At 37.5% G+C, this 17213-nt stretch overlaps 4 protein-coding genes across 5 annotated transcripts; 2 read left to right on the top strand and 2 right to left on the bottom strand.

Annotated features, from left to right (window-relative positions):
* Nucleotides 1-546: 546 nt before the first annotated feature.
* Nucleotides 547-2096, bottom strand: LOC118265623 (mitochondrial basic amino acids transporter). Of its 2 annotated transcripts, none has more exons than XM_035578629.2 (3): nt 1913-2096; nt 1579-1649; nt 547-1495 (listed from the first exon to the last, which is right to left on the bottom strand). In XM_035578629.2, the coding sequence occupies exons 2-3, from the start codon at nt 1610-1612 to the stop codon at nt 651-653; spliced, it is 879 nt and encodes a 292-aa protein (XP_035434522.1). In that variant the 5' UTR covers nt 1613-1649; nt 1913-2096; the 3' UTR covers nt 547-650. The 2 variants fall into 2 exon arrangements, with proteins under 2 accessions (XP_035434522.1, XP_035434523.1); XM_035578630.2 differs by lacking the exon at nt 1913-2096 and adding an exon at nt 1762-1844.
* A 3718-nt stretch (nt 2097-5814) lies between these two features.
* On the top strand, nt 5815-12119 carry LOC118265378 (zinc finger protein ZFP2). Its single transcript, XM_035578214.2, has 13 exons — nt 5815-6261; nt 6488-6651; nt 6987-7105; nt 7231-7309; nt 7655-7683; nt 7763-7851; nt 8064-8247; nt 8809-8977; nt 9472-9639; nt 10068-10198; nt 10352-10472; nt 10682-10809; nt 11084-12119. The coding sequence occupies exons 1-13, from the start codon at nt 6007-6009 to the stop codon at nt 11692-11694; spliced, it is 2247 nt and encodes a 748-aa protein (XP_035434107.2). The 5' UTR covers nt 5815-6006; the 3' UTR covers nt 11695-12119.
* On the bottom strand, nt 12102-14401 carry LOC118265379 (protein SCO1 homolog, mitochondrial). Its single transcript, XM_035578215.2, has 5 exons — nt 13994-14401; nt 13658-13781; nt 13188-13269; nt 12763-12889; nt 12102-12340 (listed from the first exon to the last, which is right to left on the bottom strand). Exons 1-5 carry the CDS (start codon nt 14273-14275, stop codon nt 12191-12193), a joined length of 765 nt encoding a protein of 254 aa, XP_035434108.1. The 5' UTR covers nt 14276-14401; the 3' UTR covers nt 12102-12190.
* A 1277-nt stretch (nt 14402-15678) lies between these two features.
* On the top strand, nt 15679-17187 carry LOC118265531 (pro-resilin-like). The gene is made up of 4 exons (XM_035578452.2): nt 15679-15696; nt 15776-15871; nt 16224-16400; nt 16725-17187. Exons 1-4 carry the CDS (start codon nt 15679-15681, stop codon nt 16920-16922), a joined length of 489 nt encoding a protein of 162 aa, XP_035434345.1. The 3' UTR covers nt 16923-17187.
* The last annotated feature ends 26 nt before the right edge of the window (nt 17188-17213 follow it).

The raw sequence follows: 17213 nt of genomic DNA, 5'->3' as shown, positions 1-17213 counted from the left end.
TAGCAATTTTGGCATATTTATAATGTGATATTTTCATAATGTGAATCATTCCTGTATTTTTGGAATATTTTTGAAAATTGTATAAAATTTTTCAGACAAGTATATGATACTTAATAAGAAAGAAATGTTCGTGTTTAATTTAAACGAAATTATTCTAATAATAGTAATTACACAAAAACCATACACGACTGTTTTATGAGCTTATAGCACCTTATGGGTAAACAGCGCTAATTTTCGTAGCAGTTCGTAGCGTAGCGTAGCTAATTCGTAGCCAGGTGCTACGGATTGTCTACGACACGGCTTAATTTTCAAAGTTATAATTTACTTTATTCAAACTATTGATCATATTATACACACATTTATAATAAACAGTCGTATCTTTATAATGAAAAGTAGATTCTGTTATCTTTGTCACAAACAAATCACATGAACACGAATTGATAACAGCTAAAATGTCTTCATAGTTTTATCTGTAAACTTTATAAAGTTCGGGATTGTAGGCACATGTAGTGTTATCGATAATGGAATATGTAAAAAAAACACAAATAATATTAATACATCATTTTATCTTCGTCTTTGTCATGTACAAATCCTTCTTTTGTGAACGAAAGGAAAGTTAAAGAAAGCTTACAGCTTAATTCGAACCTTGATTACACATCATATTGTCGATCGTTGTTCTCACAAACTGCCTCACTCATGGCAGTGGTCTGAGCGAAAGTTTTCACACTCTGCTCAGCGGCCATACGTTGCCACACGCGCTCTGTCCACACGACAGCGGTGAAACACGCACCGTTGCTAATGAACGCGCGCAGTGTGACTGCTCCCACACCTCTGCCCATACTCCTCCAACCGTCAGTCCGAACCGACTGCACAAAGCAGTCCCATGCACTCGCGTATTTTCCCACTACATCTCCTTGAAACCTCGACTTCACCACATCAATAGGATATAATACCACCCACGACAGGGCTCCCGCAGCACCTCCCGCCATAAACACTTTCATCACAGATTGATCTCCTCGAGTCATGGCCTCGTAAGAGGTGAAATAAATCGCAAGCGCAGGGCTGTCACGAACTATTGTCACACCGAGTCCACGGAAAAGTGCCCTGAAACCTCCAGTGCGTACGATATGTCGCGCCCCGGCCCACGCTCCGGACGGCATCCCGTCTCCAGGTTTTGCTAACTGCTGTCGTGTCTTAATTAACTCGACAGGAGAACAAGCGAAGCTCTGCATTAGGCCCGCGGCTGCCCCTGCTGCCGCATGCGTGCTCAGAGCATTAGGATTGGGCAGCGCCCGTCGTGTGTTTCCATATACTCCAAAAACTATAGCATTAACAGCTGCTATACCGCCTAAGGGAGCACCTACACCACGGTAGGCACTCGACAATGTTCCTCCTTTCAAAAGAGCTTTAGTGCATTGCAACGCACTACCTCTGCCCGACTGTATATGTACTTTCAATGTATCCAAAGGATGACCAGCAATGATTCCCGCACAACCTGGAAATAGTACCATGCGTTAGTATACCGATAAATGATTTCAAAATCAATACAAAATAGGTATAAAAATAAGTTTATCTTACCCCCTATACATCCAGCTACGAAATCTAGCGCCATATTTGTAAGCGTACAAAATTTCTTTCACTAGATGTGCCTGCAACAAATTAAATACATCTTACAATACTATACAACTCAATATTTATAAAATATATACCTGAGGGAAGCTAAATTATAATTCATATAGTAATTTATAATTAATGTATTACATGGATGATAGTCACCGTCTGGGTCAGTACGTTGAATAGCTATTCTGGAGAAGATTACGACTCGTATCTATCGGTAATCACTTATTTACATAAACTTTTGGGGTGACCTTCAGTAAGTTCAATATCTGCTAGCAGAGTTAGATGTACTTACCTCCGGCGTTCAAATCAGGTAGTCGTAATGAGAATTCACGTTGTCTCCACTTGAGGTGACGCCAATGAACATATTGGTAGAGACTAGAGCAGCAGCGAGTAATCGCACGGCGGTCCAGCCTCTTGGGTGAGCAGCTTGAGTATGAGATGCGCGGGCGCTTGTATCGCGATCCCGCCGCCGGCCCGCCCGCTCGCGATACTTCCACACGCATTATCTGCCTTCAGGTCACCCTTATCTCGGAGGTCAAAATACGTCTTTGAAACAAAATAATTACACCTACGCCAATAAATTGATGCTGCAAATTTTTCCATCTACTTGAAGACAATTTCAATATTGTTTTGTGTTTTATCTACTACGATCAACGAAGCTACCTGTCATGTTTAACAAAGCTTACAATCATCAGCACCAATAACCCAAGAGTCCCATGACAATCAACTCCTGGATCAATCTCGACACTCGACATAAATCTTTGTCATAGTCCCCATGCCTAGTGGGTAGGGTGCGTACCTGAAAATTTACTCACTGCCTGACCCGGGAATCAAATCCGAGAGCTTTAGCCCGGCAGTCGCGCTTGCGACCACTCGACCCATGAGTCTGTTATTATTTAGTGGCCATTCAAATACAGGATTTTCAATAGAAAATTCATAAATTATAATATAAAGAAAAGCAAACGCTATGAAGATGCTAGGTCTCTAGAGCTACGCTAGTTCTCGTTAATCAATGGGAGCTGTGGATCGTGATGACTTGGTAAGTTTCAGTTAGTTTTGAATAACATCTGACTTGCTTAACATTTAACCTATCACTTCTTAGAATGTGTCATCTATCTGAGGGTGATAATTTTCCGAGATAGAAAACTTAATTTGTGTTTCTTATTTTTACGCTCCAAACAAAAATTATAATCTAAACACGTTTAGTAAGCTGCAGTTTAAGGTAAGTTAAAATTTCCGAAGCTACGGACTACCTAGGGGGTTTATCGGGGCTCCGGCTTGAAAAGCAGGAGTATGAACGGGGAGGTTTTTAGTCAGTAAGAGTCTGACACTCCTTCTCGCCTCGCCTAGGGCGAGAGACGTCCTAGGATGATTATCCCCCCTTAAAAAAAACGGTAAGTTGAAATTGAGAAAAGATTGGATCTGAACGCAACATATATTCACGAAAGTACTTATACATGAACAGATAGGTATAGTATAAGCTAGGTACATTGAACATGCACACATTGAGAATTTATCTCCTAGGATAGAGGAGACCTTTCACCCCCAAATAGATGTTGTTGACCGCACTGAATAACAACGTTCTCTCGTACATACAATATCATAGGAGAAATTTCAATAACAAATTATAAATACTCGCATATTTTAAATAATTATACGCTTTGTATTCCTCCAAAGGGATAAGCAGAGGTGTCCTTACATATACACTTATGTATGTAACCTCCAAATTATACAGCGATACTTAAATTTTCTTGAACACACGAAGATTAAAGTCTTGCTGCCGTACTCAGAGACATTTAATGGTTACTTAAACTATTCCTTATAGTAACGATTTTGTTCCAAAAACAAATGGTAAGGATTGGGTTAAGTAACCATTAAATGAGTGTGGCGGTTAAAAACTCAAGCACATAGTACGGAGAGTATTAAGCTATATCCAATACATTATCGTTGTTCTGTGATTTGAGATATAGTGCATTTGATGGTTCCATGTCGAAACTGTTGCTGGTGGTGGTTGAGCTCGTTATAATTAAGTTAAGGTTAATGCCCTATTAAAAATCGCAACCTTCATACAATTTTATCTTTATACCTCTATGTAGAATGATGCAATAATTTAACCTGTCCCACATTATCTACATACCTAAGTTAGGTAGTAATTTTCACAAAATTAGAATACCATCTTATTATTGGGTGAATACTGCCCAATTTTGTTTGACTACTTTATTGGTGTAGAAAATAGAAGTATATTTTATCATCATCATCATCAGCCGAGAGACGTCCACTGCTGAACATAGGCCTCCCCCTTAGTCCTACACGAAGAACGACAAGCCACCTCCTGCATCCACTGGCTTTGATATATTAGATATATTTTATACCAAATAGATATTATCTCAGGGATTTTTATTTAGGTACAAATTGGTATTTAAAATAAGTTACATAGTGAACGTAATGTTTTCTTTCAAGTTACCTACACTTATATCATTCATTCAAGAGACGCGTGCCCATTTGCTGAAAAAACTTGATAATAAATTTCAGATACCAACACTCGTTATAGATAATTTACTTATGTAGGCATCTATGAAAGAACACGCCCATATAACGACAAAAAATATTACAGTATGTAATTAAATAACAAATTACATTGGTTTTGCCAAATCACTGATTAGTTACTATAGAGGAAACTTTGATTAGGTAACAATTTCCTCCTTGCGTCGTTTATCCACAATGCTGAGGGTCGTGATCCTGACGAATAACTTTCTGGTTGACTATATTTCCTCATGTTGCTTCTTCGGCGATGTGGATGGCGTATTGGCGTCGCAGACTGTGGACTCCAGTGTGGTACAGATTTGGTCTGACCAATACATCGATTCCTTCCGGAGCTGCGGACAACGTAAAAGGTTACCGAGGCTCCGGCTCAAAGCAGGAGAAGGAACGGGGTGGTTTTTAGTCAGTAAGAGTCTGACACTCTCATTGGATGATTTTCACCCCTCAAAAAAAATTCATCGGACTCCTGCCCCTTGGTCTTTTTCCATCTACTTTTCCTGTGAGCACTTGAGTAGCAACCTTTCAAAGTTATCTCTCTTCCTGGCAAGAGAAAGGAAGGAAACAATTTAACTAAGTAAAAGATTGGTCAATTACGTAGCTAATTAAGGGGTACAAAATAATATCGGGACACTAAAAAAATATTCCACGCCTTTATCACAGCACATTTCTTTCCACTTTTAGGAATAAATGCAGCACTGTTTAATAGTGTTTGAACACGATGTTTGTGTATCCGTTTATTATAATAGCGGAATTTCTCCGTCTCCGTGGAAGTTTACAGGGGATCGTGTGTAGATTAAACTCCAACAATAGTCGGTCAGTTGTCAATCTAGATTGGCTCATCAATAATGAAACCGATACAAGCACAGTTCTGTTACAATACAATTGGGTTGTGTATTGCGGACGGACCTATCGAAATAGAACAAACTCGATAACAACTGCATAATTATTTTAATTCTTCCATTGGTCTGTCTGTTTCCTGTTCTGGCTGTTCTGTTAAACTTTGGAGTGTATCTACTGGAACTGGTAACATATTTGGGTATATAGTACAAAGGTTCATGAAAGGTTTTTTCATGAAACAGGGGTAAAACGACGGTTCACCCAATGCCCAATGGTACCTAAAAAATAAAAAAGATTTTTAACTTTCTCGTATAATTACTTTGTTTTTTCAGTAAGTACCTATTGTATTTGGAAAAGCTAATAATAGTTTTGTTGCCGTAAACGTAGTTCCACAGCGGGTTGCCGGGGCTCTGGCTCAAAAAACAAGAGCAGGAACGGGGTGGTTTTTAATCAGCAAATCGGAAATCGGAAGAAGACATTAGAAAATTATCTCCCCTCAAAACAAATAATCCGTAAACCATTATTGTTCAATAGTGGTACAGTTCAACAGAAACAAAATCAAGATTTTGATTCTCGACCTTCACAGTTAAACAAAGTGGATTTTAATATTGCGTTTATCTGGAGCACAAATTATTTAGAAGACCATGATTTCTGAGATTTATATACCCCGCCCGAGTATGGAAAGTACAAAGTATGTTTAACATAATGTTAATCTTTTCATTCCCTTGACCCCCACGGATAAAAAGACAGTAATTTCATCATCGATAGCTTCAAAATGTCATTGGTCATTGTCATTTTGTGACAGGTTGTCATATCAACTGCAAGTGACACTGACAATTTGTTATTCAAGTAAGCCAAGCTGTAAAGATAAAATAAATGAGCAAAATATGTGTTTGTGCGGGGAAAATTAAACATCATGATTACATTGAATTAGAAAAACAAGTATAGAACTACTTATATCGTTTAAAAATTCTTAAATAAGTCATTAATTCAGTAGTGTAACTGAAAATGGATTCCGAAACCGCCATAGAAGAAATTGTGAAAAACGATGAAGAAGAGAAAATTATCGGAGAAAATTACATTGAAATTGAAATACCATTCAATTTATATCAATATCTTAGTTCAGACAATTGTAATATTCAGAATATGTGCCGAATATGTCTGAATACTGAGAACGAGATCCTGTATCCTTTAGTTTCTACTGTTACTACCAAAGAAAACAATGTACTAGCTCAAATGTACACTACTTTTAGCGCCATTCAGGTAAGTCTTAGTCCTAAGAATACTCACTAACATAGTTACTTTAGAATATTATAGAATGTGCTATATTGTACACCATTATTTTTATAAATACTTACATAGAAAAAACTGTGTGTGATTAATAAAAACATTGTATAATTCTAGATTAAATAAATATCTTTAACATATATAAATAAACAATGGAAATATGCACAATATTAGTGTCTATATACTATCTTTTTCCACACAGGTTTTTACCGGAGATGGTTTACCAGCAAGTATATGTGAGCCTTGCCAAGCTTTAGTGGTACAATGCTACGAGTTCAAAATAAAGTGTGAAAAGTCAGACTGCATGCTTAAATCCCTGCTGAAAGGAGAATTTGTAACCAAAGAGGATATACCCATTCAAGACATGTATGTATTTGTAATTCGTTAATTATATTGCCACTTAATATTTAATACACACATCAACAGCCTATAAGTGGTTACCGCTGAGCAAAACCTTCTTCTCGCATGGAGAAGATTTGAGCAATAATTGCCACACTTGCTTAATGTGGCAAGTTCAAACTTATATTTGGAAATTATAAGCCTAGGTTTCCTCACAATGATTTCCTTCATTGTTTGTCAGTGGTGTCTAAATAATTATATACCTTGAAAAAAGCCACATTGGTACTTGCTGTTGGTAGGTTTTAACCCGCACACTCTCATGCTTGAAACTCTGATAATACCTTATGATACTTTGTTTTCAGGGAAATAAAAGAAGAACATGTGGAAAATAATAATGTGAATAATTTAGATAATAATATTGATACCAATGAATATTTTAATGGTAACATTGATGTCAAGAATGAAAAGGAACTTCTTGAAGGTAATCTTGTTTTTATAAAATCAACTCTATTTCCTTGTGTTAGAAACCTTTTAAATGCTCTTTTCGCATTTATTGGTAAATTATTTCACTCTATGTAACTATGATCAGATTTTGTTTCTTCTCAGATGTGCAATATTTGGAGGATCTCAGTGATAATGATAACCTGTATATAGTACAAGATAAAGATAAAAAGAGAAAGAGAAGGTGAGTTCAAAGCTTATTTCACATATTTTTATAATAACTATTGTGAGACATTATACTAAATATCATGCTTTACACACATACATTAATGGAGAAAAGCTCTACTAGTTTCAGTAGGCGCGACGTCGCCGCGTCTGCGCACGCTGCTTATGATGAAGAGTCCCTCTGTGCCTCGAAACTAGTAGAGCTTTCCTCCATTAATTTACGTGAGTAAACCGTGATTTTTAGTTAACTTATTTCACATCTTATATTGTTATTCATTATTACAATATCATTAATACTACTAATTGCTTGACTGATAGAGAAAGGCCCTTGAATAGTTAAAATAATGTATTTTTCTTATTTCAGGAAAAAAGTAAGTTATGACAAAGATGATGGTGAGTTTATTTTACTTTATATCCAGTTGTAACAATTATAGACAGCTAAACATTTTTCTGTTTTTGTTTTATATTACAGAATTTGAAACTCCACCAAATTCTTCAAATAAAAAGCACAGAAAACGTGGAAACAAGGAAAGTACGTTTTCATGTAAATTGTGTTCTAAGGTACAGTATTTTTCCTTTTTCCGTAATTTTCCATACTTAGACTGTATATTTCAAGTAATGTTAGTGATTTAATTAAAGACAATTAAATAAAGAAGGACAATTAATTCATTGACTTATGTAGTATTAGGTATAGGTACTACATAAGAAGTCCTTTTAGAACAAATATTCAAGGAAAGACACTCAAATCATTATTTACTTCCAATTACTTTCAGGTGTTTAAGAATGTGAGAACATACCATGCGCATATGAGAGTGAAGCACCCGACGACTCGTCGAGCGCACGCGTGCACCCAATGCACTGAGTCATTCGATTCCGAACACGACCTCGCGGTGCATACCTCCTTACATAACAAGGGAGGCAGCTGGAAGTGCAACAAGTGTCCCAAAGAATTTAGCGGTAAGTTATCTACCTACCTATATAAATTCCGGAGCTACGGACTACCTAGCGGGCTTACCGAGGCTCCAACTCTAAAGCAGGAGTAGGAACGGGGTGGTTTTTAGCCAGTAGAAGTCTGACACTCCCTCTCGCCTCGCCCTGGCGAGAGAAGTCATTGGATGATTTTCCCCCTTAAAAAACAACCTTTATAATTTAGATAGATAGTGCCCAGAAACACTCTGTAAAATTGGTCATGGTCTATATCTGTCTATATCTATCTGTTCAGACTTTCAGAGGTGCCTACTATTTCTAATTAAAATAGGTATAAGTAATTTTGAATCTGTGAATTTAACTTTATCCGTGATCATGGCGCTTGCAACAGTGCCGAAATATCGGAAATTCATAGAAATAGAAAAACATGGTAAATATCCCGTTTCAAGTTCCAATTCTAATTTTGAATCTGTACCTTTCAGTATTTTATTGGCTCTTGCTTTTTCGCTGAAGATTTTCCTCTCATCATGGGAATCTTTAAGTATCTCAGACAAAGGAATAACTTTAAATAAATTACTTATGATATTCCAGCTCGGTCAGTGTTCAGACGGCACATACTACGGCATATGGAGTCGAAGCGCTATACGTGTCCCGTGTGTGACAAGGCATTCAGTGAGCTGTACGCACTGAAGCGACACGCGAGGGTACACACTGGCGAACTGATTGAGAAGAAACACGCCTGCACCATGTGTGACAAGAGGTTTGTAATTTCCTACTATTTCTATATCGAAAATAGTCTTTTATAAAAGACTAAAGATAGTAAACGGAAAACGACAATTTTTCGAATCGAAAATCCTATACTTCTAATCCTAGACTGACCTAACTAAAGCACCGAAACAAGCGCAATGTGTCTCACCTAAGTCCCAAGGACATGAACATGAACAATTCTTTATTTTTATTTTTTTTAAGGCGAATCCCCGGTAGAATCCACAATGCACTTGTAACTTCTCTGGTGTTATAATAAAAAACAAAAAAGTTTATTACAGAAACTTGTACAGACTTGTACAGTTAAAATTATTTTAATCAGTTAAAATAAATTAAAATAATAAAGAGACCTTTTAAGTATATGATGTACCTTTGCTAGGAGGCGTTGCCCATAATGACCCGAATGATAATAGTGTTCGTAAATATCAAAGGGGGCAGAGGATAAAAATACTCTATATCTTAATAAATTATTATCGTTCCTGGTTCCAGGTACAGTGAGAGTGGCCTGCTGGCAGCCCACATGACCCGTCACATAGGGCTCCGCCCCTGGGAGTGCGATGTATGCGGGAAGACGTTCCCGTCCAGTCGCCTCCTCGCCTCGCATCGCCTCATACACTCCGACCGCAAGCCGTACGCCTGCCAGTATTGTGATAAACGGTAGGAACTATTTAGGTACTTTATAGCTAATGACACTAGAAAGTTTTTGCAGTTGACTGCTTCGTTGGCCAAGTGGTCGCAAGTGCGACTGCCGGGCAAAGAGTCTCGGGTTCGATTCCCGGGTCGGGCGAAGTATTACTGGTCTTTTTCGTTTTTTCGAAAATTTCTCAGTAGCACGAAGTCTGGAATTGTGCCCGGTATATGGCAATAGGCTCACCACCTATTATATACCCCCTTACGGATTTTCCTTCGGAAATTAAAGGCGTGACGATATGTATGTATGTAGAAAGTTTTTGTTATAGATATACATAGATAACACAAAATAAGGAGAGAGAGACAAATTCAATACTTTTTTCGAAGTTCCAAAACATGTTTTTTTTTTAGAATATGTCTGAACAAATGTTTTATTTTCTATACATTGTCGTCAGTTTCCGTCACGAGTCGACCCGCAACACCCACCACCGCACGCACACTGGCGAGAAACCTTACGTGTGCTCCGTATGTGGGAAGAGTTTCATACAAAATTCTAACTTGACGCTGCATATGAGGACACATACTGGTAAGCAAAACTGAACTTAATTGTGTAACTTAATAAAGTTAGATTTTTATCAAAGACATCTTTATTAAGAATTTTATAGAATCAATATATTTTACCAAAAAAACAGTTTAAAGCTATAATATATCATAACGCTTATTATATTATTTTTTTCAGGCGAAAGACCGTACTCATGTTCGATATGTGATCGCAAATTTACATCGGGCTCCTCACTCAAAAGCCATGAACGGATACACACTGGGGAGAAACCTTACAGCTGTAATGTTTGTGGCAAACGGTAAGAGGGAATACGTAACTTCTCAAATGGTTGATTACATTTTCATGATTTGCATTCATCTGAATCTGAATTCATCGCAACCCTATTCGAAGAAGAAAGATCCCCATACATTTTGACACAATCTTTCACACGGGAGCTACACAGAGTTCCAAAAAACCAGTAGATTTTTTTTATGGTATAAGTCTCCTATAAAATATTTGATGTTACAGGTTCACACGCAAGAACCTGAGCGCACACATGCGCAAACACACGGGCGAGCGTCCGCACCAGTGCAGCTTCTGCTCCAAGAAGTTCATCAACTCCGCCAGGCTCAGGGACCATCACCGTGTTCACACCGGTCAGTAACCTTTTTATATAAGTACTAGCTATTTCCGCGCGGTTTCACCCGCTCTGCTTGGCTCCTATTGGTCATAGCGTGATGTTTTAGCCTATAGCCTTCCTCGATAAATGCACTACCCAACACAAAAAGAATTATTGAAATCGGACCAGTAGTTCCGGAGATTAGCGCGTTCAAACAAACAAACAAACTCTTCAGCTTTATAATATTAGTATAGTATAGATATGTGACCTTCATTTTACCCAGACTCTTTATTTCTTTATTTGTCTTTCAGGAGAAAAACCATACGACTGTACCACGTGCTTATTAAAATTCGCAACAAAATCTCAACTAATGAAACACTTTAAAAGCCATCAAACGAAAAAGAAGAGAGGAGAAAATCGTGGTCGAGGACTCGTTATTTTACAAAATATTGAACCCGTTACTGTTACCGATGATGGAGTATTCAACAAGAACGATACTAAACTAGCAACGGTGAACGAAAATGCTGAGGCTGATAAATCACAAGGTGAATTGGACGGTTTGACTGTGAACATCATACAGAAAGTCCCACTGGAGTTAGCAGGAGAGTTGGTGCTGCAAGATAACAGCGAAATGAAACACAACCTTCTAATCGTTGATAATTCTCAAAGCAATATGAAATACGAAACTGAAAATGTATGCCTCGACACTAGCAACGTAAATATAATCGATGACAGACCTTACAACGCTGATATGGACTTAGTCACTGTTAACGAAGGCGGAATGAGCATTTCTACCACCAGCCTAGAGGGAGCCACTGTGAAATTATACCAATTAGACCAAAGATTAATGCAAATACATAGCGCCGGCGCACAAATCACTATTAGTAAAATAACTAGCAAAATGACAACTAACTTATTGTAAAGCATTTTGTCATATATTTTATGAGGGTTCCTAATTTATTTTATTCTAACTACAATAATCTTTCTATGAGGTAGACAGAATTTACCAAGCGCCCTCTAATAAGATACATATTTTGTCAAGGAAAGCATTTTAATGCATGCATTTACTCTTCTTTCAAAATTGACTCCAAAATCCATCTATCAGTTCCATATCATCATCAGTCTACCACTTTGCCATTATCTGTATCAATATGAATCTCTTTGAAAATCCTTCTCTGTCTACTCTTGTGTGGTGGGTATGTCATTTTTGTGTTATTAAATAGAAGATTACAGTATTTATTTTATGGACAAAAATGTTTTTACAATCATCATTGTACATTGTACCAAAAGTATTATTTTGTAAATAAAAATTTTTAAATAAAACCAAAATTTATAAGCAACAATAAATTTTATTTTACTTAAATAAAAATACTTTGGAACTATTATTTTATCTCACTACATAAATGCACTCTTAGAGTCTAAAACCAAGACTTTTTCTTAGAATCTTCATATTTCTTGATGTTCACAAGCATTGAGCTGTGGATCTCTTTAGCGTTCCTGTTTTGACCATAGTAGTCAACAAACTCACCATCAGGATTTACCAGGTAAATAATAATGGTATGGTCCACCTGTAAAAAAAGTGTATTCAGTATGTAATTATAATTATATTAAAAGAAATAAAATAATCCAGGGGTCATTATGACAAATAGCACCTAGCTTCACTGACGGACAGACATTTAAAAAACAAATTATAGGTAATTTACGGAAAATTATCTAATGACTTCTCTCGTCAGGGCAAGACGAGAGGAAGTGTCAGACTCTTACTGACTAAAAACCACCCCGTTCCTACTCCTGCTTTACGAGCCGGAGTAAACGAGCTAGTAGGTCCGGAGCTCCGAATTTACCACCATAAAAATGTCATGTTAGTCCTGGTAAAAAATCTTATAAATCCATCAAAAAAAATTTCACCCTGCTGAATTTGTAAGTTTTTTTTAGTGTATTCTCTAATGAAACTATTTGCTTATTTCAAAGTGTAAAATCCTATACTCACAATGTAATCATTGTCAACATCCTGGGGACCCGCGCTGAAGTACACTCTGTATGACTTGCAAGCCTGTTGCACTTGGTCCTTTGAGCCCGTCAGACCCAAGAAACGTGGGGAGAACTCTTTGCAGTACCTGGAACAGATTAAAAAGGTATGAGATTCAAGAAAGGTTACTTGATTACCTTTTTGTATTTTTAACCCTTCGTATGTTTGGAACGTGGATCCACTGCACAAGGTGTTTTCTATTGTTTTCTTATATAAGGCATACGAAAGGTTAATCAATGTTACTGCCTTGTTGATTGAGTGATTCAAAGATTGATTATGTATCATGATATTTTCACTTGAGATGTGCTAGGTAGCTATGCTGTGAGGATGAATCATTCATTGAAATTTTCTGTGTGAAATAATAAAGAAAAAAGGTGGAAACTTACTTCCCAACTACTTCAGGTGTGTCCCTCTGGGGATCTACAGATATAAACAGAGGCTGCACAGGAGGCAACTTGGGATCACTATCTGCAAATAAAAAAAAGTAAATCTTTATTGTGCCATAATACTGTATTAATTATATTATAACATGTCTCATCTTTGATAGTTAAGGAAAATCATTATGATTATTACCTACTTGGAAATTCTTTGAATATGTAGTTCAAAAAACAATTGTTAGTAAAGAGCTTTATTTTATTTTTTCTATCTTCAATAAATAACCAGTCTAAAGTAGTAATAAATAGAGGCTAATAACTGGTGGGACTAGTAACATAACAATCAACATTTAATGTTCCCATGTCCTTTTGTCTTAGAAAATATATTTATTTTCATGACTTGTTTGTTACCATATTATATAAATAGAATTCAGGAATATATAACAGTACATGTATGATGAGTAATAGTTGCTAGTACTTACCATGCATGTTGACAACTTCAGCTAACTTCTCCAGCTCATCGGGACATACATCAGGACAGTGAGTGAATCCAAAATATATCAGAAGCCATTTCCCCAAGAAGTCAGTGTTCTTTACTAACTTTCCCTGAAATAATAAAGTTCCATTAAATTATTTATAACTACAAAATTAGAAAATATGTGCTACCATATAAAAATACTAATTGGTATCTTACCACTGGTACAAGTGTCATAATTTCATTGAATATTTCAATGAAATTACTACTGCACACAATGAAATTAATAATCCTTAGATGTTATAGTATGCTAGGTAAGAGCTAACCAGTATATAGAACCTACCTCTGTGTTGACCAGTTCAAATTGACCTCCTATCTTAGCCTTTCCAATTTGCCGTTTTCTCTCGCGGTCTATAGCTTCCTGCTTCTCATGTCTAAGATAAATCATGAACGCAGTCAGCCCACCGCCGATTAGTGCAGTCGCAGTCATGGACTTCCATGTTATTGCAGAAGTTATCTTCCTCGGTTTCTTGGGTGGAACCGGGGGCACGGCACATTTCTTTACAATCGAAGTACTAAACGCACGACATAGCGCACCACACCTAATTCTTAGCACAGAGTTCATTTTTACAGACACTTAGTGATTATTTAATTCAGAACCTTAGCGTTATCAATTTCATAATAATTTATCAGAGAAGTCTTCGTTTCAGCGTGTTCTCCCTTCTTGATTTTATGTCAAGATTGTCAAATTGGTCAATGTCACTGCTAACTGTCAAATGATTTTTTTTTAATATTATAGATAAAAAAGCGTTCTAACCGTGTAACGAAACGTTTACCCTTTGTCCTTTTTTTTCAGCCATGATCGTGCCAACGCAGGGCAGAGGCCAACCCTCCCCTCCTTCCACTCCTCACTGGTTAAAGCTTTATGCGTTTATTTTACCTTTATCCTTAACAAATTAAAAATAATTTACTTCGTTTGACTCGTTATGACTTAATAATTATCCCTCTTACTTTTTATCAAATACTCAAATAATTATTTCATTGAACGTATTTTCTATAATGCATATTTTGTTCATCAACTTATTACAATGTTCACTATTTACTATTACATAATTAAAACATCACTACACATTCACGTCGTTTAGGTCTTCATTCATTGATTTAACACGGTCGGCGCAGTGGCTGGGTGACTGGCTGCTGCACAACGGGTTCCAGTCCTGGATCCGGCAAAAAGTTTTAATAGCATTTTCTTAGTAAAATTATCAATTATAGCTGAATCAGGAACTTCGATGGTGTTTTCACCCTCGTGCCTAGGAAAGCACGTTAAACCGTTGGTCCTGCATCTGACCTCTCTCCGGTCGTTTTATCTACTGGTCTATTGATGATTTATTGTCCCATCGTGTTCAGAAAATGAAGGAACAGAGAGTGCACCTGTGTTTCCACACACACTTGTGCATTAAAATATCTCATGCGTAGTGTGCTAGTATAATTAGTCAGAGTGACGACTATGATCGAGATCGATTGAGAAGGTTTATTATTAATAAAAAAATATATAACAGCTAGCTATTATAAAATCAAAACTCATTATCCCTACTTTCTTTCTTGTGAATATGAAGAAAATACCATCGAAATAATACCTATGTTTAGCTAGGTACCTACGTACTACCTATTATCTAGGCAGGTATTCTACCTACGCAAGGTCTTACTCTGTTTCTCTGACCTTAGTTATACGTACCTAAAACGAAATCCTTTTACATTGTAGGTACAAAAGTATAAAACCCACGACTAATGTTAGTGGATGGGTAAATAGAGTACCCATCTACTCATTAAGTACTGGAACTGGCGTAAACTAAGCCATTTAAATTCATTTCGAAATTTTCGTGGATCGTGCACTTTGCTAATGAAAAAATGCCAGTAGGCGGAGTTACCGCAACCGCAGCCCCGTTGGTTTATAAACATCGTACTCTTGCTTGAATCTCCCAAAACCACCCAGTGTACCCGAATAGGAAACACGCGTATAGTATTAAAATGTGGCGAATTATTTGTGTGAGTCTGTTGTAGATAGTAAAAAAAATCAAGTCTTTAACAAAAGTAAAGGTAATAACTGAAGTAAATACATTTCCAGGTAACGTTACTGGTGTCGCTTTGGTCAAATGCGAATGCACAAGAATATTTACCACCCAAGATCGGAGGTCCGAAGAAACCTATACAGGAACCGACGGTAAGTCTGTATTCATCATAATCATCATCAGCGTGGGCGGCCTCGACCATCACAGTGATTACAGGCTGATAGGCCTACCCCATAACAGTAACACACCACTGGTTTTCACCATATTATAGGTATGCTATAGAGTAGGTACAGCTTTTTTGAAGGGTAAAAATCATGTAATGCCTTCTCTCACCTTAGACGAAGCGAGAGGGAGTGTCAGACTCTTACTGCCTAAAAACCACCCCGTGCCTACTCCTGCTTTTCAAGCCGGAGCCCCGGTAAACCCGCTAGGTAGTCCGCAGCTCCGGGGTAGTCTAGAGTACGGCTGGGCTATACAGTCTATTGTAATTTAATTTGTTCTCAGTTGCCAGCTAACTACGACTTCTCGTACGACGTACAAGACAATGGAGTTAGCTTGGACTTCGGGCATAACGAGAAGAGGAAGGAGGACCATGCGACTGGTTCCTACCACGTGCTGCTGCCCGACGGCAGAATGCAGCTCGTGGAGTACGAGGCTGGGCCCGACGGGTACAAGCCACAGGTCTGATCCCTGATCCTATACTTTGTTAAGGTGTCTGATCTATCAATTTACTCTTAGCTTTCAATTAGCGATAATAATATAGTCAGAATGATACGTAACTCGCAAGACAGACGCCACTTGGGTCTTTCTGGTGCAATCCGAAACTGTCTTCTAACGATAGATTTTAATTAATCTATTAGGCATGTCTGCCGTAAGTAGTCTTTTGTGTAACAACCTTTATGGTCATGTGAATTACTGTACTTACTGTTCACGCATGGATAAACTTCTTCAATAGAAGACCACAATCATTGCAGCAAATTCTTTTATAAGTATTGTGATCTGTAGGTGATGTACATGGGCACAGCGACGTACCCACCGGCTGGCGGGGCCTCGGACAAGTTCGACGGGTACCATTACAACGCGGCCTCGAATAGACAGAGTGTGAGGCAGGCGGCGCCGCGGGGCAGCTCACGTCAGCCCGCCGCGCCAGCGCCCCTGTCAGCACCACCACCGCACTCCGCATCACCTAACGCCACCCAGTAAACTACTACTACTTCGAACCATACTACCGACCTAGCTGAATAAAAAAATACGAATATATGCTTACCCAATTACCGATTATCTACTTAGTTTCACACTTTGTGCGAATTGTAATTTATATTTTACCAAATGCCAAATCCATGTACGATGTTCACCCGACTGACTTGCTATGTTTCTTGATTTTGGAATGTAATGAATAATAAATAAATAAAGAATTGAATAAATCGTCAAATGACAATAAAAAATGTAAAAAATATTTTATCCTGTAAATAAAAGTGTTGCGAAAGATAGATA

The sequence above is a fragment of the Spodoptera frugiperda genome, chromosome 28 (genome assembly GCF_023101765.2).
Source record: "Spodoptera frugiperda isolate SF20-4 chromosome 28, AGI-APGP_CSIRO_Sfru_2.0, whole genome shotgun sequence".
In the NCBI taxonomy this organism is placed as follows: Eukaryota; Metazoa; Arthropoda; class Insecta; order Lepidoptera; family Noctuidae; genus Spodoptera; species Spodoptera frugiperda.
Note: the sequence above shows the minus strand (reverse complement) of the source record. Positions and strands in the feature narration are given on the sequence as shown.